The sequence below is a fragment of the Oxyura jamaicensis genome, chromosome 1 (genome assembly GCF_011077185.1).
Source record: "Oxyura jamaicensis isolate SHBP4307 breed ruddy duck chromosome 1, BPBGC_Ojam_1.0, whole genome shotgun sequence".
Classification (NCBI taxonomy): domain Eukaryota; kingdom Metazoa; phylum Chordata; class Aves; order Anseriformes; family Anatidae; genus Oxyura; species Oxyura jamaicensis.
This window is the reverse complement of record NC_048893.1, coordinates 82,368,533-82,391,730: the sequence shown is the minus strand read 5'-3', so window position 1 is coordinate 82,391,730 and position 23,198 is coordinate 82,368,533. Positions and strand designations below refer to the sequence as shown.

General features: G+C 47.7%; 2 protein-coding genes across 3 annotated transcripts in view; one reads left to right on the top strand and one right to left on the bottom strand.

Annotated features, from left to right (window-relative positions):
- GDAP2 (ganglioside induced differentiation associated protein 2) overlaps positions 1-1,466 on the bottom strand; it is a 22,794-nt gene extending 21,328 nt beyond the window's left edge. The window contains exon 1 of one of the 2 annotated variants that reach the window (XM_035314593.1): positions 1,340-1,466. The gene's annotated coding sequence lies outside the window, so the exon portion shown is untranslated. The remainder of the gene's footprint in view (positions 1-1,339) is intronic. The other variant, XM_035314600.1, reaches the window with a different exon arrangement.
- On the top strand, positions 1,407-23,198 carry WDR3 (WD repeat domain 3). Its single transcript, XM_035314628.1, has 26 exons — positions 1,407-1,677; positions 2,256-2,465; positions 3,024-3,142; positions 4,137-4,215; positions 4,563-4,661; positions 5,119-5,229; positions 6,231-6,332; positions 6,450-6,547; positions 7,473-7,571; positions 7,879-8,109; positions 8,364-8,457; positions 9,107-9,208; positions 11,078-11,163; positions 11,597-11,732; positions 12,348-12,404; positions 12,975-13,075; positions 13,575-13,686; positions 13,801-13,935; positions 15,494-15,544; positions 16,153-16,218; positions 17,096-17,188; positions 17,771-17,818; positions 19,664-19,707; positions 20,198-20,326; positions 21,486-21,579; positions 21,969-23,198. The coding sequence occupies exons 1-26, from the start codon at positions 1,507-1,509 to the stop codon at positions 22,122-22,124; spliced, it is 2,823 nt and encodes a 940-aa protein (XP_035170519.1). The 5' UTR covers positions 1,407-1,506; the 3' UTR covers positions 22,125-23,198.

Genomic DNA, 23,198 nt, shown 5'->3' with positions numbered 1-23,198 from the left:
CAAATTTGCAGTAGGGTGCGTACAACCTTTGGATATTTTGGTCTAGCCCTGGGTCATGCTTAAAAACAAACACACAAAAAAACAAGTGTCTGTTCTCCCTCTGCCCCTCCATCACCACCAGAAAAACAAACAAACAAAAATAAAATCCTCCAACGAGCGAAAGAAAATCCAGCATCACACCCTTAAAAAACAGTCCCCATCCCAGTGGTTCAACTCGGCTGTACAACTGTATCGCAGCCCAATGAGTTCTGAGGCACTGCAAACAAGGCTCAATTTTTACAGTCGTGCACTTACAAAACCTTTTCTCCCCAACAGATTTAGGGGAAAAAACAAGCAGAGGTAAACTCGAACGCTTGCCAATGAACTTCAAACACTGAAGCAGACTGAACTCTGCCATCTGACCCTTTTTTCAAAAGGCCAAACTAACACTGGTGTTAGATCGAGACTCGAGCTTCCCAAAACGTGCATTTCACCTGCCAGTACAGGCTACCAAGCAGGCAACTACATCTCCACTCCTACTGCTGAACCATACTAGGGAATTAAACTAGCACCAATGGGCTCACATACGTAACTTTGGTTTGCCACCCTTATTATTTTAACCTTCTTCACAGGTTCATTGTCGATAACGGTCTTGACAAAGCAGCATCCACAAATGGCAATTCCAAAACGTGAGGTATATTGGCTAGCTAGGAAACAAACCAACCCCACCAAAACCCCAAACCGATGGCTGATAAAGGCAGATGCTACAACAGCAGTGGACGTAAATGCATATAAATACGATTTTTGGCCTGATGACTGGGAGAAAGGAGCCTGACAAGAACGGCACGATTCATCAGCTAATGATTCTGCAACACATCAGAGCCCACTCTGTGAGGTGCAGACAAAGGTAGGGGCCTAGGCAGGGCGGCAAGAAGAGGCAGCAGGAAAGGAGGTGCATTCTAGCTCCTCCTGGATATTTCCACCCAAATTTTGTAGCCTGGGGACCTCCTGCGACAGAGGCGGCGTTCCCGCACGGGTTACCGGGCTGACATGCAGAACGACGAGCCGCAAACCAAGCCAAGGAGCCCGGCAGGCTGCAGGGGCGGACATTTTACAGAGCGCCGTGTCCGTGTCCCCGTCCCCCCCCCAGGGGCTGCAGCCCCGCACCCCCGGGGACGCGGGCGCAGCAGCCGCTGCGGATCGACCGCCCCGACCGCGCACGGGCGGCTCTCCCTCCCTCCCGTGACACGTTTCAGCACACTTCTGGCCGCAAGAAGCCAGCTACGACCCCCCTCCACGCCCGAAACCCCTCTCCCCACGCCTCCTCCGGGCGAGCACCGGCGGCGGCGCCCCCACTCACAGGCCCGAGGGTCCCGCTGGGCGCCGCTGCGGCGGCATCACCCCGGAACGGGGCGGGCATTCCCACCCCTACACACTCTTCCGTTTCCTCCAGCACCGCCCCGGCGGCTTCCCGGCCCTCCGTGACGCGCCTCCGGTTCCAGCGGCAACGTGCCGGTGCGGGTCGCCATGGGGCTGAGCCGGCAGTACCTGCGCTACGTGCCCGCCGCCCTCTTCGGGCTGGTGGGCAGCGCCGGGGGCAACGCCGCCATGGTGGCGGTGGGAGGCGAGCGGGGCCGCGGCGTGGCGGTGGCGGCCTGCGAGCACGTCTTCGTGTGGGACGCGAGGAAGGGGGAGAAGGTGAGGTGGGAAAGCTGCTCTGTCCTCCTTCCATGCGAGGGAGGCCGAGCACGGGAGGATGGATGGGTCAGCGTGCTTACAGGCAGCCCCCCCCGCTCTGGGGCAAGGCCCCTCGCGCTCCGGTGGTTAACGTGCAGGGGCAGGAATTTGGGTTGCTGGGTCCCGGTTCCTGTTTGATTGGGAGGAATGACTTCTAGTTACTGCGTGCCTTGTAAAATGGGGCTAATTATACCCAATTCAGCATAGGAAGCTGAAGAATGAACTTCTAAAGACGCAGAAGCGCTTAGATGGAAGTGCAGTAGGAGCGCAAAATACATTCTGTGTTCAGGCCTTGTTCCTGACTGATTGTGAGAAAATACTTCTAGTTCCCGTGTGCCTTGTAAAATGGGGTTAATTACGCTCTGTTCAGCACAGGAACCTGAAAAACGAACTTCTAAAGACGCAGAAACACTGTGTTGGAAGTTCAGTAGAAGCACAGAATACGCTTTGCTCTCTAAGCGTGTGGCTCTGAAATATCATTTATCATCACTTTTTTGTTTTGTCTCCTAATTTGCGTTGTTTTGTCTCCTAAATTGCAGGTTCTTATCCTTAAGGGTCTCAAGCAGGAGGTCAGGTACCTCTGCCCCTCTCCAGACGGGTTGCACTTGGCTGTTGGCTATGAAGATGGATCGATCCGTATCTTCAACCTCCAGAGCGGGGAAGCGAATGTCACTTTCAATGGACACAAGGCTGCAGTTACGGCCATGCAGTACGACCAGCTTGGCGGTCGGCTGGTATCTGGCTCAAAGGTGAGGCTTGCACATCTGGGGGACACCCCTTTAACAGAAAGGAGGAAGAGAGACTCTGTGGAGAAGTTTGACCTGGGCTAAAATATTCGGTATTTTAAGTGGGTTACTTGGCCTCTGCCTATAGCAGAAATCGGCAGTGAGTTGAGTTAGGGCTGCAAGACATCAATGGAGTTGGGGAGCCCAGGGCTGGAAGAAAGCTGAGGGGCAGCAGAGGGGTATTAGCAGATCTGTTGAAGGTGAAGAAGCTTGTGAGGTCAAGGAAAACAAAATTGACTCAAGCCAGGACAGAGGTGCGTTTATTGGTCTGAATGCACATCAAGGGAAGGGTGATCATTTGCAACAATCATCCATAACATTCAAATTCAGGGTGAGAAAGCGTGCTCTTGGGCATCTTTTCAGTCATAGAATGGTTTGGGTTGGAAGGGACCTAAAGCTCATTCAGTTCCAACCCCCCTGCAATGGGCAGGGGCATCTCCGTCTAACAAAGAGTACCATAGAAGAGGTAGACATTTTGCAGAGACAAATGCTGGTCCCTTGGAGACACCCTCTCTGTTCCAGGATACAGATGTCATTGTGTGGGATGTCATCAACGAGAGCGGTCTGTACCGGCTGAAAGGACACAAGGATGCTGTCACTCAAGTCCTTTTCTTGAAGGAGAAGAACCTGCTGGTCACCAGGTGAGCCAAGCTTAGTGTAGTGGTAAATCAGGAAAGTGGCCATGGTTTTACTTGTTATTTATGTATCCTAGGTGCTACAGCTATTTGTGTTTTTATTTTATGCTCTCAGGCCTCACTGTGCTTTTACTGCTTAAAGGAATGGTCTTTTTCTATATCATAGAATCACAGAATGGATTGGGTTGAAAGGGACCCTAAAGATCATCTAGTTCCAATCCCCCTGTCGTGGGCAGGGACACTTTCCACTAGATCAGGTTGCCCAAAGCCCCATCCATACGTACGAGACCTATAGGATGTTGTGATGGAGTAACAAGGTCTCACATCTAAAATCCTAAAATATTGAAGAAATTAGGCTCTAACAAAGTTACCAAAAATAAAAAAGTATTAATTGTTGTAGGGTGAACAGAAGGAATCTTAATGAATGTTCAAATTACTAATGCTCTTGGAGCATTAGGTTAGCATAATATAGCCAGAAACATGTGTTTTCCAGAAAGTTTGACCTTACAGGGACTTTGAGGGACTGTGTTCAGCTGTAATTCTCCATTGGGAGGAGTAGCTCTAAATCACTGTTCAAAGTGAAGGTGATGGCTTTCGTTCTAGTCTGGTTAATGCACAGGCTTAGCAGAGGTTGAGAACATGGAAAAAAGGTTTGAAAGGCACGTTTAGAATTTGATCAGTACTTTGCACTTATTGGTCCCACCCTAAAGAATATTATTCTTCCCTAAGGAAGGGGGCTGCATGACACTGGGGCTTGCAGCTGAATCTGGATTGCTAGATACCTTCATGCAGCATCTTTGTGTTGCTGTACTCTTGTCCTTGCAAAGCTTGTGAAATTCAGTGTATTCCTACTCTGGGCAGCTGACATGTTGCAGCACGTTTTAGATTTTATCACACTGTATTAGGTTTAGATTGTATTTCTTCAGCTTTCTAAGCTCATGGCATTACATGAACTCTAGAAAACTATCCTCATGTCTTGAGGTTTTCTTTTTTGTTCTAGTGGCAAAGACACATTGGTGAAATGGTGGGACCTGGACACCCAGCACTGCTTCAAAACTCTGGTTGGACACCGTACCGAGGTAAAGAAAACGAATGTGCAGAGAGCCGTAGAGATGGAGGGGCTTTGGATTACATGTCATGGCTCACCTTGTGCTTTTTCTGTTTTCAGGGGTTGTGAACTAAAACTCTGATGTATTTTTGGTTGTTATTAAGCTTTAGGGATGAGCAAATGAGAGGCTTCCAAACTTCCTAGGAACTTTCATCAACATACAGTGGGTGACAATTCCAATACAGATGTCCCTGGAGGAAATTCCAGTTAGATCCAATTTCTTCTTGGTTCCCATTTAAATAAATCAAAGATACTCTCCTATTGCTATGATAGTCAATGGAGCCATAAACCAATTCCTCACGTTGTGCCTTTGGACAGGTTTGGGGGATGGCTTTGATATCAGAAGAGAAACGTCTGATCACTGGGACTGCTGACAGTGAGCTGAGAGTGTGGGATATCAGTTACATCCAAGAGGAGGTAAGATATTCCCTCTGTAACCCCCCCAGTCTTGCCCATCTGCTTATCTTTTGACTAAAATGGGACTAGAACGTGTTAAATCCGATTGCTGTTCTGGGAAACAGAGCCAAAGCAGCATCTTTGCTGTCTGAGGGGTCCGGAAGCTGCTCTTGGGATAGACTTTTGATGTTTTCTGTATTTTGAGCTTGCATGTGAAGCTGCAAGAACATCCAGAACAAAGTTTCCAGAGTATGCCAGATCTTCCAGCTGTCTGGCTTCCAGCTGGAGAAGACAATTTTGTGGGATAAGCAGGGGAGAACATGGAGCATTTGGTGCCTATAGGCATGCTGTAGTCCATTGTTTTTGCTGTGTACACTAACTGTTCCTTCAGGGACATGAAGTGTGAGTGAAACAGGAACCAGAACACCTTAGGTCTTGTGGTTTAAGTTATTCCTTATGTATTTTTGTCCATGATCAGGTAAAAGACCCTGATGAGCCAGAATCCAAGAAAAGCAAAGGGTCTTCACCTGTAACAGAAAAAAACACTGAAGAGGATGAGGCCCTAGAGTTAGATGAAGGCCCTGAAGAGGTAAGCTCACTTTTCCGTGCTGTCTGTGGGCTGGTGTATATGTAGTGTCGTTTGCATGGTGCCACTTGCAGAGCCAGCGAGAGTTCGAGGGCTGTTCACACGTTGCTTTTCTGTCTTGAGTCTATACACCAAATGAGATGTTTATGCTGCTAGGGAAAACGTGGTAATTTTTGTCTTGCTTCGTGACATCATCCCCAGCGACAGTTGCTGCCCCATTTATCTGCAGAATGTCAGCAGAAGCGTTTGTGCCGAAGCATGTACACGTTGCTTTGACCTCTGTTTGGGAGAGGGGGGGATTAAGAAGTCTTTAATGTTTGGTAGAGCTCTTTCATTAAACAACATCAGAATGATGTAGTTACTAGCTGTTTGGCAGCTGGTGAGTTCAGTGCTGATGCTCGCTTTTGCAGGTCAGCAGTAGAAGCACAGATGCATGGGGTCAGGGTGGCACCATGTGGTACGAGATTGGATTGTGCAAAGCCATTCCCACTTGTGCTGCTGGTGGAGGCTTCACCCAGTCTGATTTTTTTGGGAAAGTTTCTGGGATCTTTCTCTGACTCCAGACTGCTTGTAATTATGGTAGATAACTGAACTTGTTCAAGATTTTTCCCAACTTCCTTTCAGAAGATTTCTCTCCCTTTAATCACTGGTTTTAGCCTCTGTTCTCTACCTTCTCTGCCTCTTGCGACAGAGTAGCTGAACTCTGCCTTTGCAGCATAGAAATTCAGCTTTGTTTCTCAAATGGCTATGATTTGCCAAGGAAATTAGGATATTCTTCCACTGAGACTGTCAATGGTACGTTTCTTGCATTTTAGATATAAAGAAAGGAGATAAGCATTTTTGTAAGCTATAGATTGTTTTGTCCTTGCTCTCTGTTATACCAGGACCCTGTAGGTTCATTTTCTATCTCTTCTCCTCCTGAATTCCCTTCTAAGAAGGTGTTTCAGTTTGCTTGAGAAGATCACTTGACCTTCCAGACCAAGGTTCTTCTTTTTTTCCTGTAGCGCCTCCTGAAGTGCAGTAAAGTTGGATCCATCATGCGGGAAGGGAGGGACCGAGTAGTTACTCTTGCCACAGACCGAACGGGCAAGATTTTGGCCTGCCATGTAAGTAATGGGGGGCTCTGCTATTGAGTCACAGAAGAGGCTCTCGGAGACCTTGGATAATATTTGTAAGTGCCAGCCACGGCTTTGCACGCCTATGACTGTTTGCTCTGTCTCTAGGGGACTGATGCTGTTCTGGAAGTGTTCTCCGTCCTTTCTCAAGAGGAAGTCCAAAAGAAATTGGAAAAGAAAATGAAGAAAGCAAAGAAAAAAGCCAAGTAAGAATTTATGAGGATGCTCTCTGTGTCCAGAAAACTGTTAGCCTCTCAAGCAGCATGACGCAGTGTTTGAACTCGAAGCTGCTGGTCATTCTGACTGTGCTAGCTGTGATGTTTTGTGGGTACTGTTCGTGTGAATCCTTGGCACTTGTCTGAGCAGCTAACTTGCTCCCAGAGACTAAGGAATTTTCTTAGAACACAAGAAACATTCCTTCTGAGTACTTTGCCTGCAGAAAGAGCTAATGTGTGGAAGGGAATGGGCAGAAAATGTTTTGCTGTATTTTTCAGAGCTTCTCACTTCTACCTGACATTCATATTTACACTGCTTGCTGTATCAAAGTCTCTGGTGGGACATACTGGAGTTAGAGTTTCATTTGAGAAGTCGAGAGTGACTCTGATGCCTCATCTCCTGTTTTACAGCAGGCAGAGAGAGATATAGGTCAGAGCTTTGTTAATGGGTACTTTGTGTTAAATGGCTCTCTGGGTATCCTGGTACTTAATGGATGCCTCACAATAGCCCACAGGGAGAGGTCAGTCTCCAGGGTAGAAACTCAAGCATAGGGCAGATAAATCTGGAGTCACTTTGGCAATGAATGAGGACTTTTGGTGAGTGGTAGGAGATGAGCAGAAGATGATCTTCCCATCAAACACAATGCTGTTGTCTGTATCCACCATTCTAATGTGCCATGTTAAAGTGCTTTGATTCCCTTCCAGAGGAGGTTGCCTTCCTTGAGACAGTTTGTCTCTGTAGTAGCTTGCATACCAGCATGAACTTAACCGTCTAACCCTGTTCTTAAAAGGGGTTAGCACTGCTGCATAACAAGACAGTTGTTTTCAGCAGGCTTGGTTTCCTTATTCTCTGACCCTGTCTTAGTTTGGGCTGGGCTGAGTTATTTGACTCCCCTCCATTATCTGACCTTTCTAGACAGAAGTGTGAGGAAGAGGTGCCTGAAGGGAATGTGGAGCTGAGCCTGCAGGAGGAGATTCAGCGGGTCACTAACATCAAAGCTTCTGCTAAAATCAAGTAAGTGGAAATCCTGCTGTACAGGCTGAGCTACGGTTAAGCAGCTGCTTGGGAAGAGCTCTGCACAGCTCATTATGGGGGAGGTGAAAAAAGTTTCCCCCTCGATGTCTGTTTAACCTGGAGCCGAGCAGAAGCTTACCATGATCTGCCAGTCTATTCTTGTTGCCCTCTGTGGCTTACCATGCACCTGCTTGTAGCATGCACTCTGTCTATGCTCCCCTTTTTCAGTTGTTCTTTATACTTGATCCCTCCTGCATTTTGTCTTACGGCCCCTGTGTACAGTTCTGATTCTTTTCTGATCAAACAGGTCGTTTGACATGATTCTCTCTCCAAAAGGAGAGCTGAAGGTTGTGTTGCTGCTCCAGAACAACATCATTGAGTCATACGTGCTGAACCTGTCAGCACAAGTCCCACAGGCTGTCCGCGCATCCAAGATAAGCATTGGGGGCCACCGCAGTGACGTTAGGACGTTGGCTTTTAGCTCTGACAACATTGCCATTCTCTCAGCATCTGCAGAGTCCGTAAAGATTTGGAACAGGTATGTCATGCTGTTGTGTCAGTCCTCTGTGCCCTGTGCGTGTCAGTCTCTCAGAACTCAGAGATGCTATGTTCGGGGAGATGGTGATAAGGAAGAGGGAATGATGGAGAAATATAAAATAGTGTGTTCCCTCCTTTATGTTCCTTAAGTAAAGGAAGTAAACAGAACAGTGTGGTGATGCAGTATCGTGAGCGTGTCTCACTTGGGGCAGATTTTGTGTGATAAGAGGTTTTGGACTCTGCCTTTGTCCACAGGTCAACCTTGCAGTGCATCCGGACAATGGACTGTGAGTACGCGCTCTGCTCGTTCTTTGTCCCAGGAGATCGGCAGGTCATCGTTGGCACCAAGGTAAATAAATAGCGTCTCTTCTGCACTCCTGACTGCCCAGGCCCAGGAGTATGTTCTGAAAATGTCATTAAGGCAGCCTTACTGAAAATGCATTGAGTTTCCTGACCTGGAACACTCCGTTTTAGGTGCAAAACCCTCAGTGACAGCGTTTGTTCTATTCCCAGAGTCTTTATGTAGCTGCTATGGCTTGAGCTGGACAGCTGGGGAGGGCTTTGGGAAGTCCCAGATGGAGACCAGGGGTCTGACCATCTGTGTGTGACAGCCATCTAATGAAGCTGGCTGTTCAGGAGACAGATGACAGGTGCGCTCCCCTCTGCGGAGCTATGGAAGCCTTGACAGCTGAGCCCACAAATGGAGCAAGAGCTCCTCTGCTGTCGGCAGGGCCCTGCCCTAACTCCTGTGGATTGCATAACCTGGGAGTATTTCCTCTGAGCTCTCCTCTACCTTTGGAGCTTTGCTTCTCCATTAATGCGTGGCTGCTTTGTCAGTGCTGGAGTCTCACCCGTTTTTGTCATTTCCGGGAAACCACTCTAGCACCTAAGGCTCAGGTCTGTTTGCAGATCTGATTAATGCTCCATAAGCTGTTCCTGGAGTGTACTGTGAATGTCAAGTGGCTGTTTTGTCCTCTTTGTTGTGTCTTTCTCCCCAGACAGGGAAGCTGCAGCTGTATGACCTGGCTTCTGGGAGTCTGATGGAGACACTTAATGCTCACGACGGGGCAGTGTGGTCCATTGCTCTGTCACCAGACCAGGTATCTCAGCCACTCTAAGTGTTGTATGTTGCACGTGTTTTTGTGTAGCTCCCTCCTATCGTGCTGTGTTTGTGTTACTGGAGGGAGCATGGGACCCCCCTAATCATGGGAGGTGGAGGATGCAGCTGGTAGCATGAAAGAACTTGGGCTGTGGATATATGCACAATTTGATGAAATATCTCTGCGCTTGCGTGGCACATCACAGTGAGTCTTTGGGCTGGCTGGGGCCATCCTCCTTGTCTCATCTGGCTTCTGTATGACTGAACACTCGCACTTGCCCACACATTGTGAGTGCAGCACTGTGTGTCTTGTGGATGGAGAACTTCAGCCACCTATAACCTCCTGCAGTAGCTGATTATCCTCCTTGTTTCTGCTGCTTTGTAATTTCAACTTGCTGAGCTTTAACTCCCAGCTGCTGGACTTGCTGGCACCTTTGCACATGGTGTTTCTTTGTGTTGCCCTCTTGCTGAGTGACCATATCACCCTCCGCATCTATCTGATGCTGCTTAGGCTAGACTCGTCCATTCCTGCAGGATGTGTTTTCCAGGCTCTTAATCATTCTGGTGGTACCTGTTACGTTACTACAGTCTTTTTTTGCTGGTGGCAGGGGGGGTGGACCAGATGGCCTCCAGAGGGCCCTGCCAACCTCAGCCATGCTGTGATTCTGTGAACTACAGCTTTAATCTTAAGGAAAAGGATGATTTTCATCACATTAATTTTCCCTAAGCTTGTTTTAATTGATATTTACTTTGGTTGATGAAACTGTGATCACCTGTCACTTCTATTGCCCATGCTCACAGTTAATAGACCTGCCTGTTTACTCTGCCTGAATTCTGGTGTTATAGTAGTTTCTTCCTGGATCTCCCAGCGTTTTTCCAAAGTTACTGAGAACGTACATCGACAGTTTAGAGAGTACCTAATTCTGCTCTGTAAAAGCCTTAGATTTGGGGAATCTGAAACCGTTGATTTGTAAACGTGTGACACGGGTAGCTGCTTTTTGACAGTCTTGTGAGTTTTAGAGCAGTGTTTCAGCAGTATTGTAATGTGATTGTAGTACATGGCTTTTCCGGAAGCATAACAGATGAGAAATGTTTACTGAACCCACACGCTTTCTGAGCCATGATGCTTAATAGTTATTGTAGCTCTCTCTAGAAATACTACTGAAATTATGTTTCTGTGTTCCCATTTTACATTCACACACTCAGTTTGTCCTAGCTGTCTTGTCTCTTTATTCCCTGTACTGTTTTTTTCCCTGTTGTCAGAATTCAGGTTCACGTTGGTTTTCTGTCAACTTTCTTCTCTTTGTTTTGTATGCTTTGCTTCGTTTTCTGAAGTGGTCATCTTGTGCTAGAAGCTACAGTGTTGTTTTCAGTGGAATCGAAACCATAACAAGTAATAACCTGCCTGGGATTGATTTACTCTGCAGACTAAAACATATGGGGCAGTTTTTACCCTCATTCTTCATGTGAAAGTGTTCATTCAGCCCTTAGAAAGATGTACTTGTGGTTTGATGGTGAGCTGTTTGTGATCCAGAAACAATGAGAGCATCAGCTTGCCCACAAAATGTGTGCACTTCCTTACCTACAGCTGAGATGACCGCTTTCAGTCCCAGAATTTCAGTCCATGTCTAGATTTACATTTGCAGCCTTAGACCTGCCTGCCAGAGCTTTTGAAATTGTTGTTGCTGAGCCAGTAGGTAATGTGTGTTCCAACCAGAGCAAGTGTTCCTCGTGGTGTCCTCTTAATCATTAATGCTGTGGGAATGTGAGGCGTTTCAAAAACCTCCTTGTGCTTTGACAGTTCCTTGTCTGAAGACTTTCTGTGTTATGGTGGAACGGATTTCACATTAACTTTGCTCTTCCCCTGCAGCGTGGTTTTGTGACAGGAGGCGCTGATAAATGCGTCAAGTTCTGGGAGTTTGAGCTTGTGAAGGATGAGAGCAGCGTTCAGAAAAGGTGAGAAAAGAAACCGTTCTAGACTGCATTCAGCTGTGGTATTCATCCTTACTGACAGATGCTTTGGCTTTTGCTTTGCACCACAAGAATTGCCAATGGCATGTGCACCAAATGCAGGGAGAAGAGTGTCAGAGCTCAGAGCAGTTTTGTGGAGGTCTGAGCCTGGCTGAGGAAGGGAACTTGTTATGTCGTGGTCCCTTGCTTGTGTGCAATTTAACCTCTAATCACAGGATGGGTCTGCAGCTCATTAATTTAGCAGTGGACTCTGTCACCCTGCAGTGCTGTGCTCATTTCCAATCCCGTCTTCCTCAAGTCCTGATGAGAAACAAGATGTTGCATGTTAGGATTAACTCGTGTGGAGGTTGTATTCCTGCCTCTTCCCAGTTTGTTCCTTTGGGATAACAACTGTTTTTTTCTCTCTTTGTGTTGCCAGGCTGTCCATGAAGCAGGTGCGCATCTTGCAGCTGGACGAAGATGTTCTGTGTGTGCGTTACAGCCCCAACCAGAAACTGCTGGCTGTCTCCTTACTGGACTGCACGGTGAAGATTTTCTACACCGACACGCTCAAGGTGCATGACCATATGGGCTGTGACGCTGTGCAGGGCAGGGATATGTTGGAAGAGTGCCAATTTATTTACAATAGTAAAAATCAAAGAGAGGCCATGTGTCCCACTTCAGGTACTCGCTTGCCAACAAAACTGACAGAGCCTTGGCTTGCCCACACTAGGGAGAAAATATGTTTGATCTGGAAAGGGTTGTGAAACCGGCAGGTGGCAAGATTCACTCTAACCCAGCAGGGGTGATGGTGTGCCAGAGCTGCATGGCACTGTAAGGGTGGAGATGGATCAGTGTCACACGTGGCACTTAAACAGGGCATAGCACAGGCAAATCCTGGGGGAGGAGAATCTTTCTTGTACAGTTTGGGGCAGTTTGTAGTGGTTTTGAAACAGAGAGAAACTCTATAGGCAGTGATAGAACCAGTTAGCTCAGTTTGCTTGTGTCCTTATGCCCCATCACAGTTTTGCAAAAACATCCTGCTGCTACTTGTGCTCAGAGCAAGGGCGAAGGTAGGGTGGTGCTAGAAAGACGGGCCGCCTGAGGCAGAGCAGAGCTAGCCAGGAGCTTGACATCTTCACACAGCTATTCCCAGCATGTCTAACTAAGACATCCTTCTTCTCCTTCAGTTTTTCCTCTCTCTGTACGGGCACAAGCTGCCAGTGTTGTGCATGGACATCTCCTACGTAAGTATCATTAGGGGTGTGCACCTGTTGCAGATGGGATTGTGGTGATGCTGATGACTGAGAACCTCTGCTGGCAGCAGGGCTGCCAGGATAACGCTCTCATCACCTTGCTCCTGACTTAGTCAGCAGTTGTTCGATGGGACACAGCAAGCCCCTCCTGATCTCTGCTCGCTCTCTGCTGATGTTACTAACTTAAGTGGAGTCTGAATTCTTTGTTGGCGGGAGCACAGAGCAGGTGCTGAGGTGGAGCAGCTTCTTTGTGCCTGTTCCTTCTTGGGCTGTGTCTTGCTCTGGGATGGCCTTGAAATGAGGCCCATTGGAAGCCAAAAATGTCAAGAGTTAGCTAAGGTCTCAAATGCCTGCAGAGGTTCAGAAAACTCAGGGTGCTGTCCGTGGACTGTGCCAGCACCGCAAGGATGTGCCACCCAAAGGTGAGAGGAGGTGGAGCGATCAGGAGGGGATGTTTCAGGAGCCAGTGCTTCGGCACCGCTTAGTCAGTGGTTCGCTGGTGATTCCTCACAGGGCTGCCAGCCAGCTGCACACACCTTTCTTCTCTGCATTTCTCTGTAGGATGGGACTCTAATTGCCACTGGCTCTGCTGATAGGAATGTGAAGATTTGGGGCTTGGATTTTGGGGACTGTCACCGCTCTCTCTTTGCCCATGATGACAGGTCAGTCAAATCCCACAGCATCTCTGGGTTGTGGGCTGCTTTGTCTTCAAGGGGTTGTGATCCAGAAATGACCTTTTTTTTCCAGCATAGTGGGGAGAAGTCATCGATAGTGTTCCCCAAGTGGGTGAACTTGAGCCTTTGGCTACCTTTTCTAGAAGGTCCCTTGTATTTGCACCAAGCCCGTGAGCTGACCTTTCCATGGATGGGAGGTGGGCCACAACAAGCACAAGTGTGGCTAGAGCTCTCTGGTAGCAGCTGGGCTCACAGAGTTCTTGTTGCAAACCTCACTGGCTCCATGGGGTGCTCCTGCCCTCCGGCAGCAGCTGGTGCTGTTTGTCCCAGGCCAGACTCTGCCTTGGAGAACATGGCTACAGTGGGGGCTGGTGCCAGAAGGCATTTCTCCAGAGACAGGTGGTGATGAGGGCTACAGGGGTTTGGAATACTCTGCTGTATATATGTGTTTTGAGATTCCTTTCTCACCTATTTTTCCCCCCCCCAGTGTGATGTATCTCCAGTTTGTGGCCAAATCTCATCTCTTCTTCACAGCTGGGAAGGACAGCAAGATTAAACAGTGGGATGCAGATAAATTTGAGCACATCCAGACACTGGAGGTAGGAAGCTTTGGAGGCTGTTGAAAGGAAGTGTTATCCCTGTGTGAGCAGCACTTTCCTCAGGAGTGGGAGCTGTGTGGTGTTCATGTCTTGCCTCCTTTCTCTACTCTGCAGGGGCATCACCAGGAGGTGTGGTGTTTGGCACTCAGTCCCAATGGAGACTATGTGGTGTCAGCATCCCATGACAAGTCCCTGCGCCTCTGGGAAAGGACAAGGGAGCCACTTGTGTTGGAAGAGGAGAGGGAGATGGTGAGAGATGCGTTTTTCCTGCCAAAAACAAGTTCCAGACCCATTTTCTCCCCAGCAGGCAGATTCCTCATTTGTCACTGCGGAAGAGTCTGGCTCCACGCTTGGCAGACTTGCTTCTCACTAACCACAGCCGGGCGTTGAGGTGCCAAGGTTGATTGCCATCTTCTGCACACTTGGACTGTTGCCTTGAGCTGTCTGGAGACAGCACTGCAAATATTGCTGGTGCTCTCCTGTCCGTACTGCATTGCAGATGCCTGGTTAACTTGCCCCCTGCTTTGCTTCCGTCCCGCTTCCCAGGTTTTCCTCTGTAGTTGTGTTTTTTTGCAGTTTTGTTGGCTACATCCTTCAAGCTCCTCTTCAAGCATCTCCTGTTCTTGTGCTCTCTTCTACTCAAGTGTGCTTTGGAGGCAGTTGAGCAGGTGGCTGTTGTGCGGTGACAGAGAGTGTGCTCCTGTTAAACGTGTTTTGCTTTGCTTTCCCCTTTTCCAAGCATGAGAAGCCCATTCTGTTTAGTATTAGGCCCCAGAGCTCAGGGATGCTACAAGAAGCCCCTTCTCCTCCTTTTGAACTTGTATTGTGAAGAGTCCTACTCACAGAAGGACTCTTGTGGGAGTCTGTAGTCCAACCCCCTGCTCACAGCAGGCTGACACTAAAGCCCTTTTATGTTGCTCAAAGACTTGCCTAGGTTATTCCTCAGCATCTCCAAGGAAGGATGTTTTTTTTCAGGCTGAGCACCTCTTTCAGTGCTGAACCACCCTTGGGGTGGAGGTAGCGTTTTTTCACACCTCCCATGGGAAATTACTCTGGGACAAATTGTAACTCTTGTGTTTTGCTGTTTCCCTGTCTCCCATTTTAAAGGAGTTCTCAAACCACAGTGGGGAAAGGCTGTAGCCGTGTGTGCAGAAGCAGGAGTGGTTGAGGAACCCACAAGAAATGGGTTTTATCCCAGCTTGTTTGCAGAGAGCTGAGGAGATCCATAGGCAGCATCCTGATGCCCAGTAGCTGGAGTGCTGGGAAAGGTGATGGTAACAAGAGAGACAGAGTTCCTTTTCCAGATGTGAAAAGTGTCTTTTGGGGCAAATCTGAGTAACAAGGTGGGCATGAATACACCAGTAGTGTATTACACACTGATGGAGCTGTATAAATGGGAGAGATGGTGGGCAGGAGACTCTTTCTTCTTGCAGGCTAGAATAGTCCTGGAACTTGCCTAGGCTTATTTCTTCTGTGCTGCACGCCACACGCTGTTCAGTCTGGTGCTGAATTGCTGTTGTCTCTGTCTCAGCCTGATGGGCTGTCTGTGGGCTGCCTGTCCCAGCATCCAGATTGCAGACCCTGATTTCTTTCTCTCTGGGAGATGCCAAAGTTCTCTGTGGGGAGGGGACCAGTGGCAAGCGGGCGTTTTGCACTGGTGTTGTTGGTCTCTGCTGATGAGTCCTGGTTTCTGCACTGGGCTGCAAGAAGCTGCAGGCGCTGTTGCTCAACCAGCCTGGAAGGGACTTGTCCCCTTGCTTGCTGCCTGTTCACGAGTTTTAATGCATTGTGTCCTCATTCACTGCAGCAACGAGAAGCTGAGTATGAAGAAAGTGTGGCGAAGGAAGATCAGCCTGTGGTGAGTTGCGCCATCTGAGCCTGTGTCAGTCTGACTGTACAGAGCTCCTTCGTAAGTCAGTATTTCTGTAAGAGACACAGAAGAGGTGTCAGAGAAGACTGGTGATTTTATTGCTTCAAGGAGGTGTGTGGGAGAAGGTGCTGCTGAAGCTGTGGTGATAGAATTGACTCTGGTACTTGCTACAGACAATTTCAGGAACGTGCATGGAGCTTGCCAAACTGTGGATGAGAAATATGTCCACTGTTCACATCCCCAGAAGCTCCTTAGCAAGATTGTGCTGCCTTCTGGCAGCTGCTCCCAGGTCCTGGATGCAGGATGGGTGGGGAAGCCTGATCCCTCTTGCACAGATACTGGGGTTGTGTTGCTGGCAGTTTTGATGCTGGGCAGGTCACTTGGCCTCTGTTAGTGGAGCAAGAGCCGTGTTTACTGGCCTCCCAGAGCCCAGGATGCCTCTGTTCCCGTGCAGGAGCTCTGCACCTGGGAAGTCCTTTATCTCCTCAGACAAATGATAAGCTTAGGGAATGGCCCCGATTAGACGCAGGAGGGTGCCTGTGTGTATTAGCTCCTCGGTTTCTGTAGGGGGGAAGTGCAAACTCTGTGTTTTGTAGGTGGCTGGAGAGACACAAGGAGAGACGGGGCTGGCAGGGAAGAAGACCATTGAAACCATCAAAGCGGTAAGATGGCACGGATCCCCCAGCATTGCTTTGTGCCTTATTGATCTCTCAAAGAATGGGGTGTCACAGGGTCAGAACACAAGTTTGAAGAGGAGAAATCTGTGCTGTTGTGTAAGTGCAGCAACTCAGAGAAGCTGATCTGAGAGATACAAAGGTGCAGGTGCAGAATTGCTTCTGCCTGCAAGAGCAGTCTGTCTTGCTCTGTGGCCAACAGAGGGATGTGACCCTCTTCAAGGCTCTGGAGGGGTCACCCACGAGGAATGACCTCCTCCCAAGATCTATCCACAGAATGAGGAGCGAGATTCCTGTAGATACTCAAGCTGCACGTGAGACAGACTAGGGGTGTTCTTGCCCTTTGGGGTTTGCAGCTAAAAAGAAGCACAAGGCAGCTGGAGTAGTCTCCAGGTATCAGCCTCTCCTCCAAGGGCTGAGGAGTCCTGTGGGCACCTGAGGAAGGTGGAAATTTATTGCAGTGCCCAAGGTGGGAGGTAATAGTGGTGGGTAGTTTCATGGCTACAGATTTCAACAGTCTGGTGCTCTTGTAAATACAGAGAAAATCCTTAGCCTGAATAGTCAAAATGGCCCGACCCTAGCTTGTGCCTCAAAGGGGTAGCGCTTGCTGGGTCTCTCCAGCATTGAACTACATAGTTCCAACACCAAGACAGTAATTGAAGCTGCATCCTGGGCAGCTGGGGGAATGTGGATGGAGTTCGACTCCTTCAGGACACGACTGATGAGCTCAGCGTAGCAGTGTGGTCTGGAATAGGCATTACCTTTCTGAGAAAGATGTCCTGTGATACTCCAAGTCAGCCCTGCTGCATCCCCCTCTGTTTGTCCAGTGGGACATGAGCTTTGCTTTTTCTCCTGTGCTGTGCAGGCTGAGCGGATCATGGAGGCTATCGAGCTGTACAGAGAAGAGATGGCAAAACTGAAGGAGCACAAGGCCATATGCAAAGCTGCAGGAAAAGAGGTAAACGACTGAGGAAAATCCCAGTCCCAGGGTGTGTGGGTGTAACTTTCCAGCTGTCTGTCACCTTGGTGGAAAGGCTCAGCATGCAGATAAAATCCGGACAGCTGGGAATAGGAGAGATTTGCTGAAGTCTTCCAGAGAACAGGATGGCACTGTGCTCTGGAGCACAGTTAGTGGTGTGTTCTTTCCAAGGATTTTTGTATTGAAAGTCACAGTAGGATGTAGGTTTTGTCTCTGGGAGTCTATGCTGCTGCAAATTCATCCCATCACTTAGCCTGTTCCTTGCCTTCATCTCAACACTTCTTGCTAAATAAATGGCTGCCATGTAAGTGGGTAAAAGTGAAGTGGCAATAAGCAGTGGAAGAAAATTTGTATGTATTTGAGTTAGTTATGCATGTCTGAGAATAGGTTGTCTTGCAGCTACAAATGAGGCCTTCCGTGAGGTTCTGAGGAGGGTGGAAGTAGTGGAAATTGCACAAAGATATTTTATGAAAGCTGTGTTCCACTCTGGGTTAGTTTTCTCTGGGAATATGCATTTGTAGACGCACACCTGCCTCATTCTAACCCATTCTGTGTCTCCAGGTTCCCTATCCTGTCAATCCCATTCTCCGTGCCTACGGAAACATTACAGTAAGTGGAGCGCCCAGGGCACAGGCTGTGTGCCTTCCTCAACTGGAATGAGGCTGTTTGGTTTTCTGCCTGAGCCAAAGCATTGGGTTGTTGTGGGGAAGGGAGGATTTTTTGGTTCAACTTGAAATGAAAACGCAGCACTTCTGCTTCATGTGCAAAGTGAACAGATTTTTTTTTTTTTTGGTATGTGTATAATAAAAGAAAAGCAGCTGCCCATAACCCTGATGGTAGCCTTGACCTTATGTACAGGTTGAGCCAGTCATTGTGCTGTTCTCTAAGACATGCTTTCCCTGCTATTTCAAATCTTTCCTGAGCCAGCACATCTTCCTGCTACAGCATATTCTGGTGGAGCTGTGCTATCTGATGTAAGACACCTGAGTATCCACTGGAATTGGTAATTGAAAACCTGTGCCACTGTGCTGCCCTGGCCATGTGGCATCTGGAAGCACTTAACCAGAACCATTTTCCCTCTTACTCTGTAAATACAGGCATGTTTAAGTGTGAGTTAAATAGTTTGAATAGGGCTGAATGTAATCCTGTGGCTTAGTAAGTAGAAATTTATTTGATTCAGTTTCATTGTACAGAGAAGGTCCTGGAAGAGCGCCTGAGTGCTAGGTTGCTGGGTAAAAACACAGCGGCAAGTTACGACATGTCTTGTTATGTGGTGAGCTGACCATGATGAGCATTTACTGTGTCTAACCGTGAACAAAAATACCTCGTGTGTTGTCAGTCTGTTATCCTCTTTCCTGGGAGAGACTGATTGTGGAACACTTGTCCCAGCACATCTGCTGTGTTGCTTTGACTGGAGAAGCAGGAAGCACATGGATGCTTTCTGACCTAAACAAGCTGGGCAGGGAAGCACCCAGCGAGGCAGGGCTGTGTTGTAGCCACCCAGGTTTATTTTTACGGTATTGGTACAGCTTTTACTGATTCTGTTTCTTTTTGTAAAGTATTTACGTTGAGGGAATTGCATATGGTAGTTAAATGCTCAGGTAATGCAGGGCTAGAGGAAAGTGCCTTTACCTGCTTATGTCATACTTGGGAATTGTTGACTATACAAAATACACATGCACAGGTTTAATTGATTGCATGGGTTTAAATGATAAATAAAAATCCACTACTCTGAGTAGATTCATTTTTAGTTTTCATGGTTTATTCTGATACCTACTTACAGTATGCATTTTTAAATACCCTCATGAAGACCCTTGTTTTTTCATTCTCCCCTTTCTGAAGTGTGCCATGTCAAGTGAAACTGCTTTTGTCTTCCTTCTAAACCACCTTACAGAGCCATTCTGTTCCCTCCTCTGTGCTTGTGAGTGTAGTTAATGGTGAGGTTCACAGCCTGAACAGAAGTGAATGAAATCCTGTGACGTGGTATTTAGGCGCTTCTCTTTGGCACTTGGCAGCTCTGCTCTGCGTGTGCCAAACTTAAAGCAGATAAACAGGAGTAGCGGGAATCATTAAGTCTTCGCAAGATGAGTTTGCGTAAGGTTTTGCGTATATAATTTGTCTGTTTCACCAAGTCTTTATTTAGCTAGTTGATAGCTGGTTTTATTTAGCTGGCAGATAATTTAGCTAGTTTTACATAAATTAGTTTTCTTAAAGTATTCTTCACCAGTTTATTGTATCCTGAGAAGGTTGGGTTTGTGCTTTGTGGAGGGAGAATTTCTAGACTGGTAGCTGATTGGTGCTGCAGGGGTGTTCTTTGTTATATTCATATTGATTTGTCCATCTCTCTCAAGATGTTAATGCATTTTTTTAAACTGGGTGAAATGGACTGTAAGGCACATGTTTGTCTTGGAAGGTTTCTTGATATGCAGAGCTGGTGTCTTTCTTCTGTTACAGCCTTCCGAGTACGTGCTAGAAGTTTTCAAGAAGGTCAAGTCAAGGTGAGTTCTGAGTCTTATTGCTGAACAGGTTTGTGTTCAGTTGGGTTTCTGGGTCCAGGGTTGTTTGTGTCTTGGGATGGACCTTGTGCTAGAGCGGGCAGGGCTGTAAAGCAGGGAGGTTGCTGTCTCTGACAGTCTTTTTTGAGCATGCATGGAAATAGGAAATGGAAATTGTTCTTCCATGGGGAGTGTTGGATGAAGCTTGTGTTTGCGGGTTGGCTGCCAGGAGATGCACGTGTATGTGAAGAGCAGCCTGGGGATGCTGAGGAGGGAATGCTCTGGGCCTACGCTATGCCAGAAGGTGTCTACTAGCCCTGGATCTGGTCTGTGCAGATGCACTGTGCTTTGTGGGCAGGCATGGACCAGTAGTACTGGGGAACACTGAGTACAGCTCTTGTGCCAGAACCTTCCTGTATGGAAGTGTTTCTTGCTCATCTGTAGCAGTGCAGTGGCTGAGGCTACTCTTTCCATGCCTTTGCTTCCTCCTCAGTGAGCTGGAAGAGTCTCTCCTGGTGCTGCCCTTCTCCTACGTCCCTGACCTGCTCAGACTCTTCAATGAATATATTCGCTTGGGTGCGGAAGTTGAACTCCTGTGCCGTGCTCTCCTCTTCCTGCTCAAGTGAGTCTTGCATCTGCTTAGACAGGTCTGATGGTCCTAGTTCAGCTGCCATTGCTGTCCAGATCCCGGACCCTAGGAAGCCCTAACAATGCTCTGGTCATGTTCCTTTGGGCTCCTCTTGAACTCACTTTGTGCCAGTTAATGTGATCAGAGAGGTCCTCCTTGCTCCTGTGCTGTAAGCCAGCACAGAAATGCACCCTGTCTCTCTGGAGCACCTCTCCTATGAAGAAAGGCTGAGAAAGCTGGGGATGTTCAGCCTGAAGAAGAGAAGGCTCCAGGAAGGCCTCATTACGACCTCTCAGTACTTAAAGAGGTCTTACAGAAAAGATGGAGAAGGACTCCCTACTCGGGTAGATAATGATAAGACAAAGGGGAATGGTCTTAAATAAAGGGGATAGATTTAGACTAGACATTAGGAGGAGATTCTGGCACAGGCTGCCCAGAGAGGTTGTGGATGCCCTGGAGGTGTTCAAAGCCAGGCTGGATGAGGCCGTGGCCAACCTGATCTAGTAGTGGGTGGCATCCCTGCCTATGGCAGGGGGTTGGAACCAGGTGATCTTTAAGGTCCCTTCCAACCCCAGCCATTCTATGATGCTCTTGGAGCTGTAAATTGCTTGCTGTGAATGCAGTGTAAGCGTGTGGGGAAAATTTGGACTTTGTCATGTATTTATGGCTCTGAAGCTTTTGGGAAGCCACCTTGGGAATAAATCCCTCTCTGTGGGAGATGAGGAATTGCTGCAGCCCCCATCTGCACCAAATGGTGTGTGGGAAACAGACTAATCGGGATGCAGAGTGCTGATGTGCCCATGTTGATGTGGGTTGCTGATCCTGCCTCAGTGGTATGAAAGGTTCTACATTAAGGTTGAAATGGCACCCACCAGTCACTGTTATGGAGTCATTGTCCACATGCACTCGTGTCCTCAGGTCGTGCCCCAGAGAGACCTTTGGTGATGGCTGAAAAGAAGCTTCAGAAAGCAGTTTCTTCCAGATAAATCCGTCCATGCCTGTTATATAAATCTGGTCTAGGGAGGCATAAATAATAATAATAATAAAAATCCTATATCCAGAAAATACAGAGGTTCGGGAGAGGGCCTAAACGATGTTTTTAAGAACAATGCTGCATCTGTACATCACAGCTCTCTGCCTGCTTTGTTCCCAGGATACATTTTGGTCAGATAACAACCAACCAGATGCTGGTGACAGTGATAGAAAACCTGAAGAAAACCACCATCTCCAGAGTCAGTGAGGCCCGGGTGAGTGTTGCAGCTTCCCCTTTTCCAGGATCTGGAATAACAGGATTGGCCAATGGCTGGAAGCATGTGGTATCCAGTGGGAAAGCTGGTTGGAGGTCTTGAGCCCATCTGATGTTCTTCCCGTGCAAATTGGCTGGATTTTCCTTACGTTCTAACTGATGTGAGGATACCCGGTGATGTGCATGCTCTCTCCCTCTCCCTTTCCCCTCCCCTTCACTTACTCTTGGCTTTCTTTGATGTATGTAGCTGGGCTTTGGCTCTCTAGTAGAGGTAAATGAACTCTTCTCTTTGGCTTTTCGTGGGCTACTAATCTCTCAGGCAGCAGGACCCTCTGCCCCCTAACAAGCTTGAGATATGCCAAACAGTGCGGTGCTTGTCTGTCCCTACAGGATGTGCTGGGATTTAACATGGCAGGGCTCCAGCATCTGAAGAGGGAGATTGAGGCCAAGGATGAGGTCATGTTTTTTGCTGATGCTACTGACCGTTTTGAGGAGAAGAAGAGGAAGAGGAAGAAGAAAGAAAAGATGATTCTTGCAGTGGTTTAGCATTTGCTGCCCAACACCCAGAACACCTGGATGGGGCCATGTAACCCGAGTGCTGGCCATGGAACTTTCTTCTGGCTGAACATCTTTGATGTCCAGTGACTAGGACAAAGTCTGTTCCCTCTGAGGATGATGCCAACACAAAAAGATTGTCTCTGCCTAGTGAGATGAACTCTCTGTGTTCTGCTGTATACGTATGTGTTTGAACCATTTCTGGGGTGGCTGTGCAGGTGCATGCCATTCCTCTAGCAGACTGCCGGTTAGAATTGGAGATGATTTCTTCTGCAGAAGAGATCAGCTCACTGACAGCGTGTTAACTGAACGCGGTGAGTCAGCACGCGGACTGACAGTGAGACCATGCCCTGTCCCTGGAAGGCAGCTGGCAAGATTTTATGCTGTTTTGACACCTGCTGGTGACTTGTGGAAGTGCTTAAAAGCTGTGTGCAAGGCTATGAGACTTCAGCAGTGTGACACCTTGGTCTACAGCCACTCACTTTTTAGTGGAACAGGGAGAAAACTGTGCTCTAATCAAGATATGATTATATAATGCTTTATAAGACAACTTTGTTCATAGAATTTTGTCCTGATATTTTTCTAGTAAAGCCTCAACTGCTTCACCCTGTTTTATCAATTCTCAAAGGACTTTTTTTTTTTTTTCCCACGGAATAAAATCTGTGGGAGCAAATGAAAGGGCTGTCGCCAAGCATTGTGCTTTTCTACAGAGTTAGCAGACAGAGGATGAGAAGCACGGGTTATTTGTATTGTTCTTGCTCCCATTTATTAGAAATTGCATAGAATTGTTGCAATGTTGTACTTGTCCTGTATTGGATAAAATAATGTATTTTCACGGTGGGGGGCAGTGTGAAGTGGGCAGGTCTCTGCTGCTGTTAGTCAGTTAATAGTTTTTTAGCATATGTTGCTTTTTTTTCCCAGTAATCACGGGCTTTGTGAATGTGGTGGGAGCTGGTTCTGGATACTTCACTGAAAATAATAATACTGTTGGACTTACAGATCTGACTCAGATACTCAAAGCTGGACTTCTTTTTAGCTTGAACTTCATCTGAATTTTTAATTGCA

Excerpts from the sequence above, each read along its gene's own strand:
- WDR3 (XM_035314628.1), top strand. The coding sequence starts at position 1,507 with ATGGGGCTGAGCCGGCAGTACCTGCGCTACGTGCCCGCCGCCCTCTTC. Across the intron at positions 1,678-2,255 it reads ACGCGAGGAAGGGGGAGAAG|GTTCTTATCCTTAAGGGTCT; the intron begins GTGAGGTGGGAA and ends CCTAAATTGCAG. Across the intron at positions 19,708-20,197 it reads TTCAAGAAGGTCAAGTCAAG|TGAGCTGGAAGAGTCTCTCC; the intron begins GTGAGTTCTGAG and ends CTTCCTCCTCAG.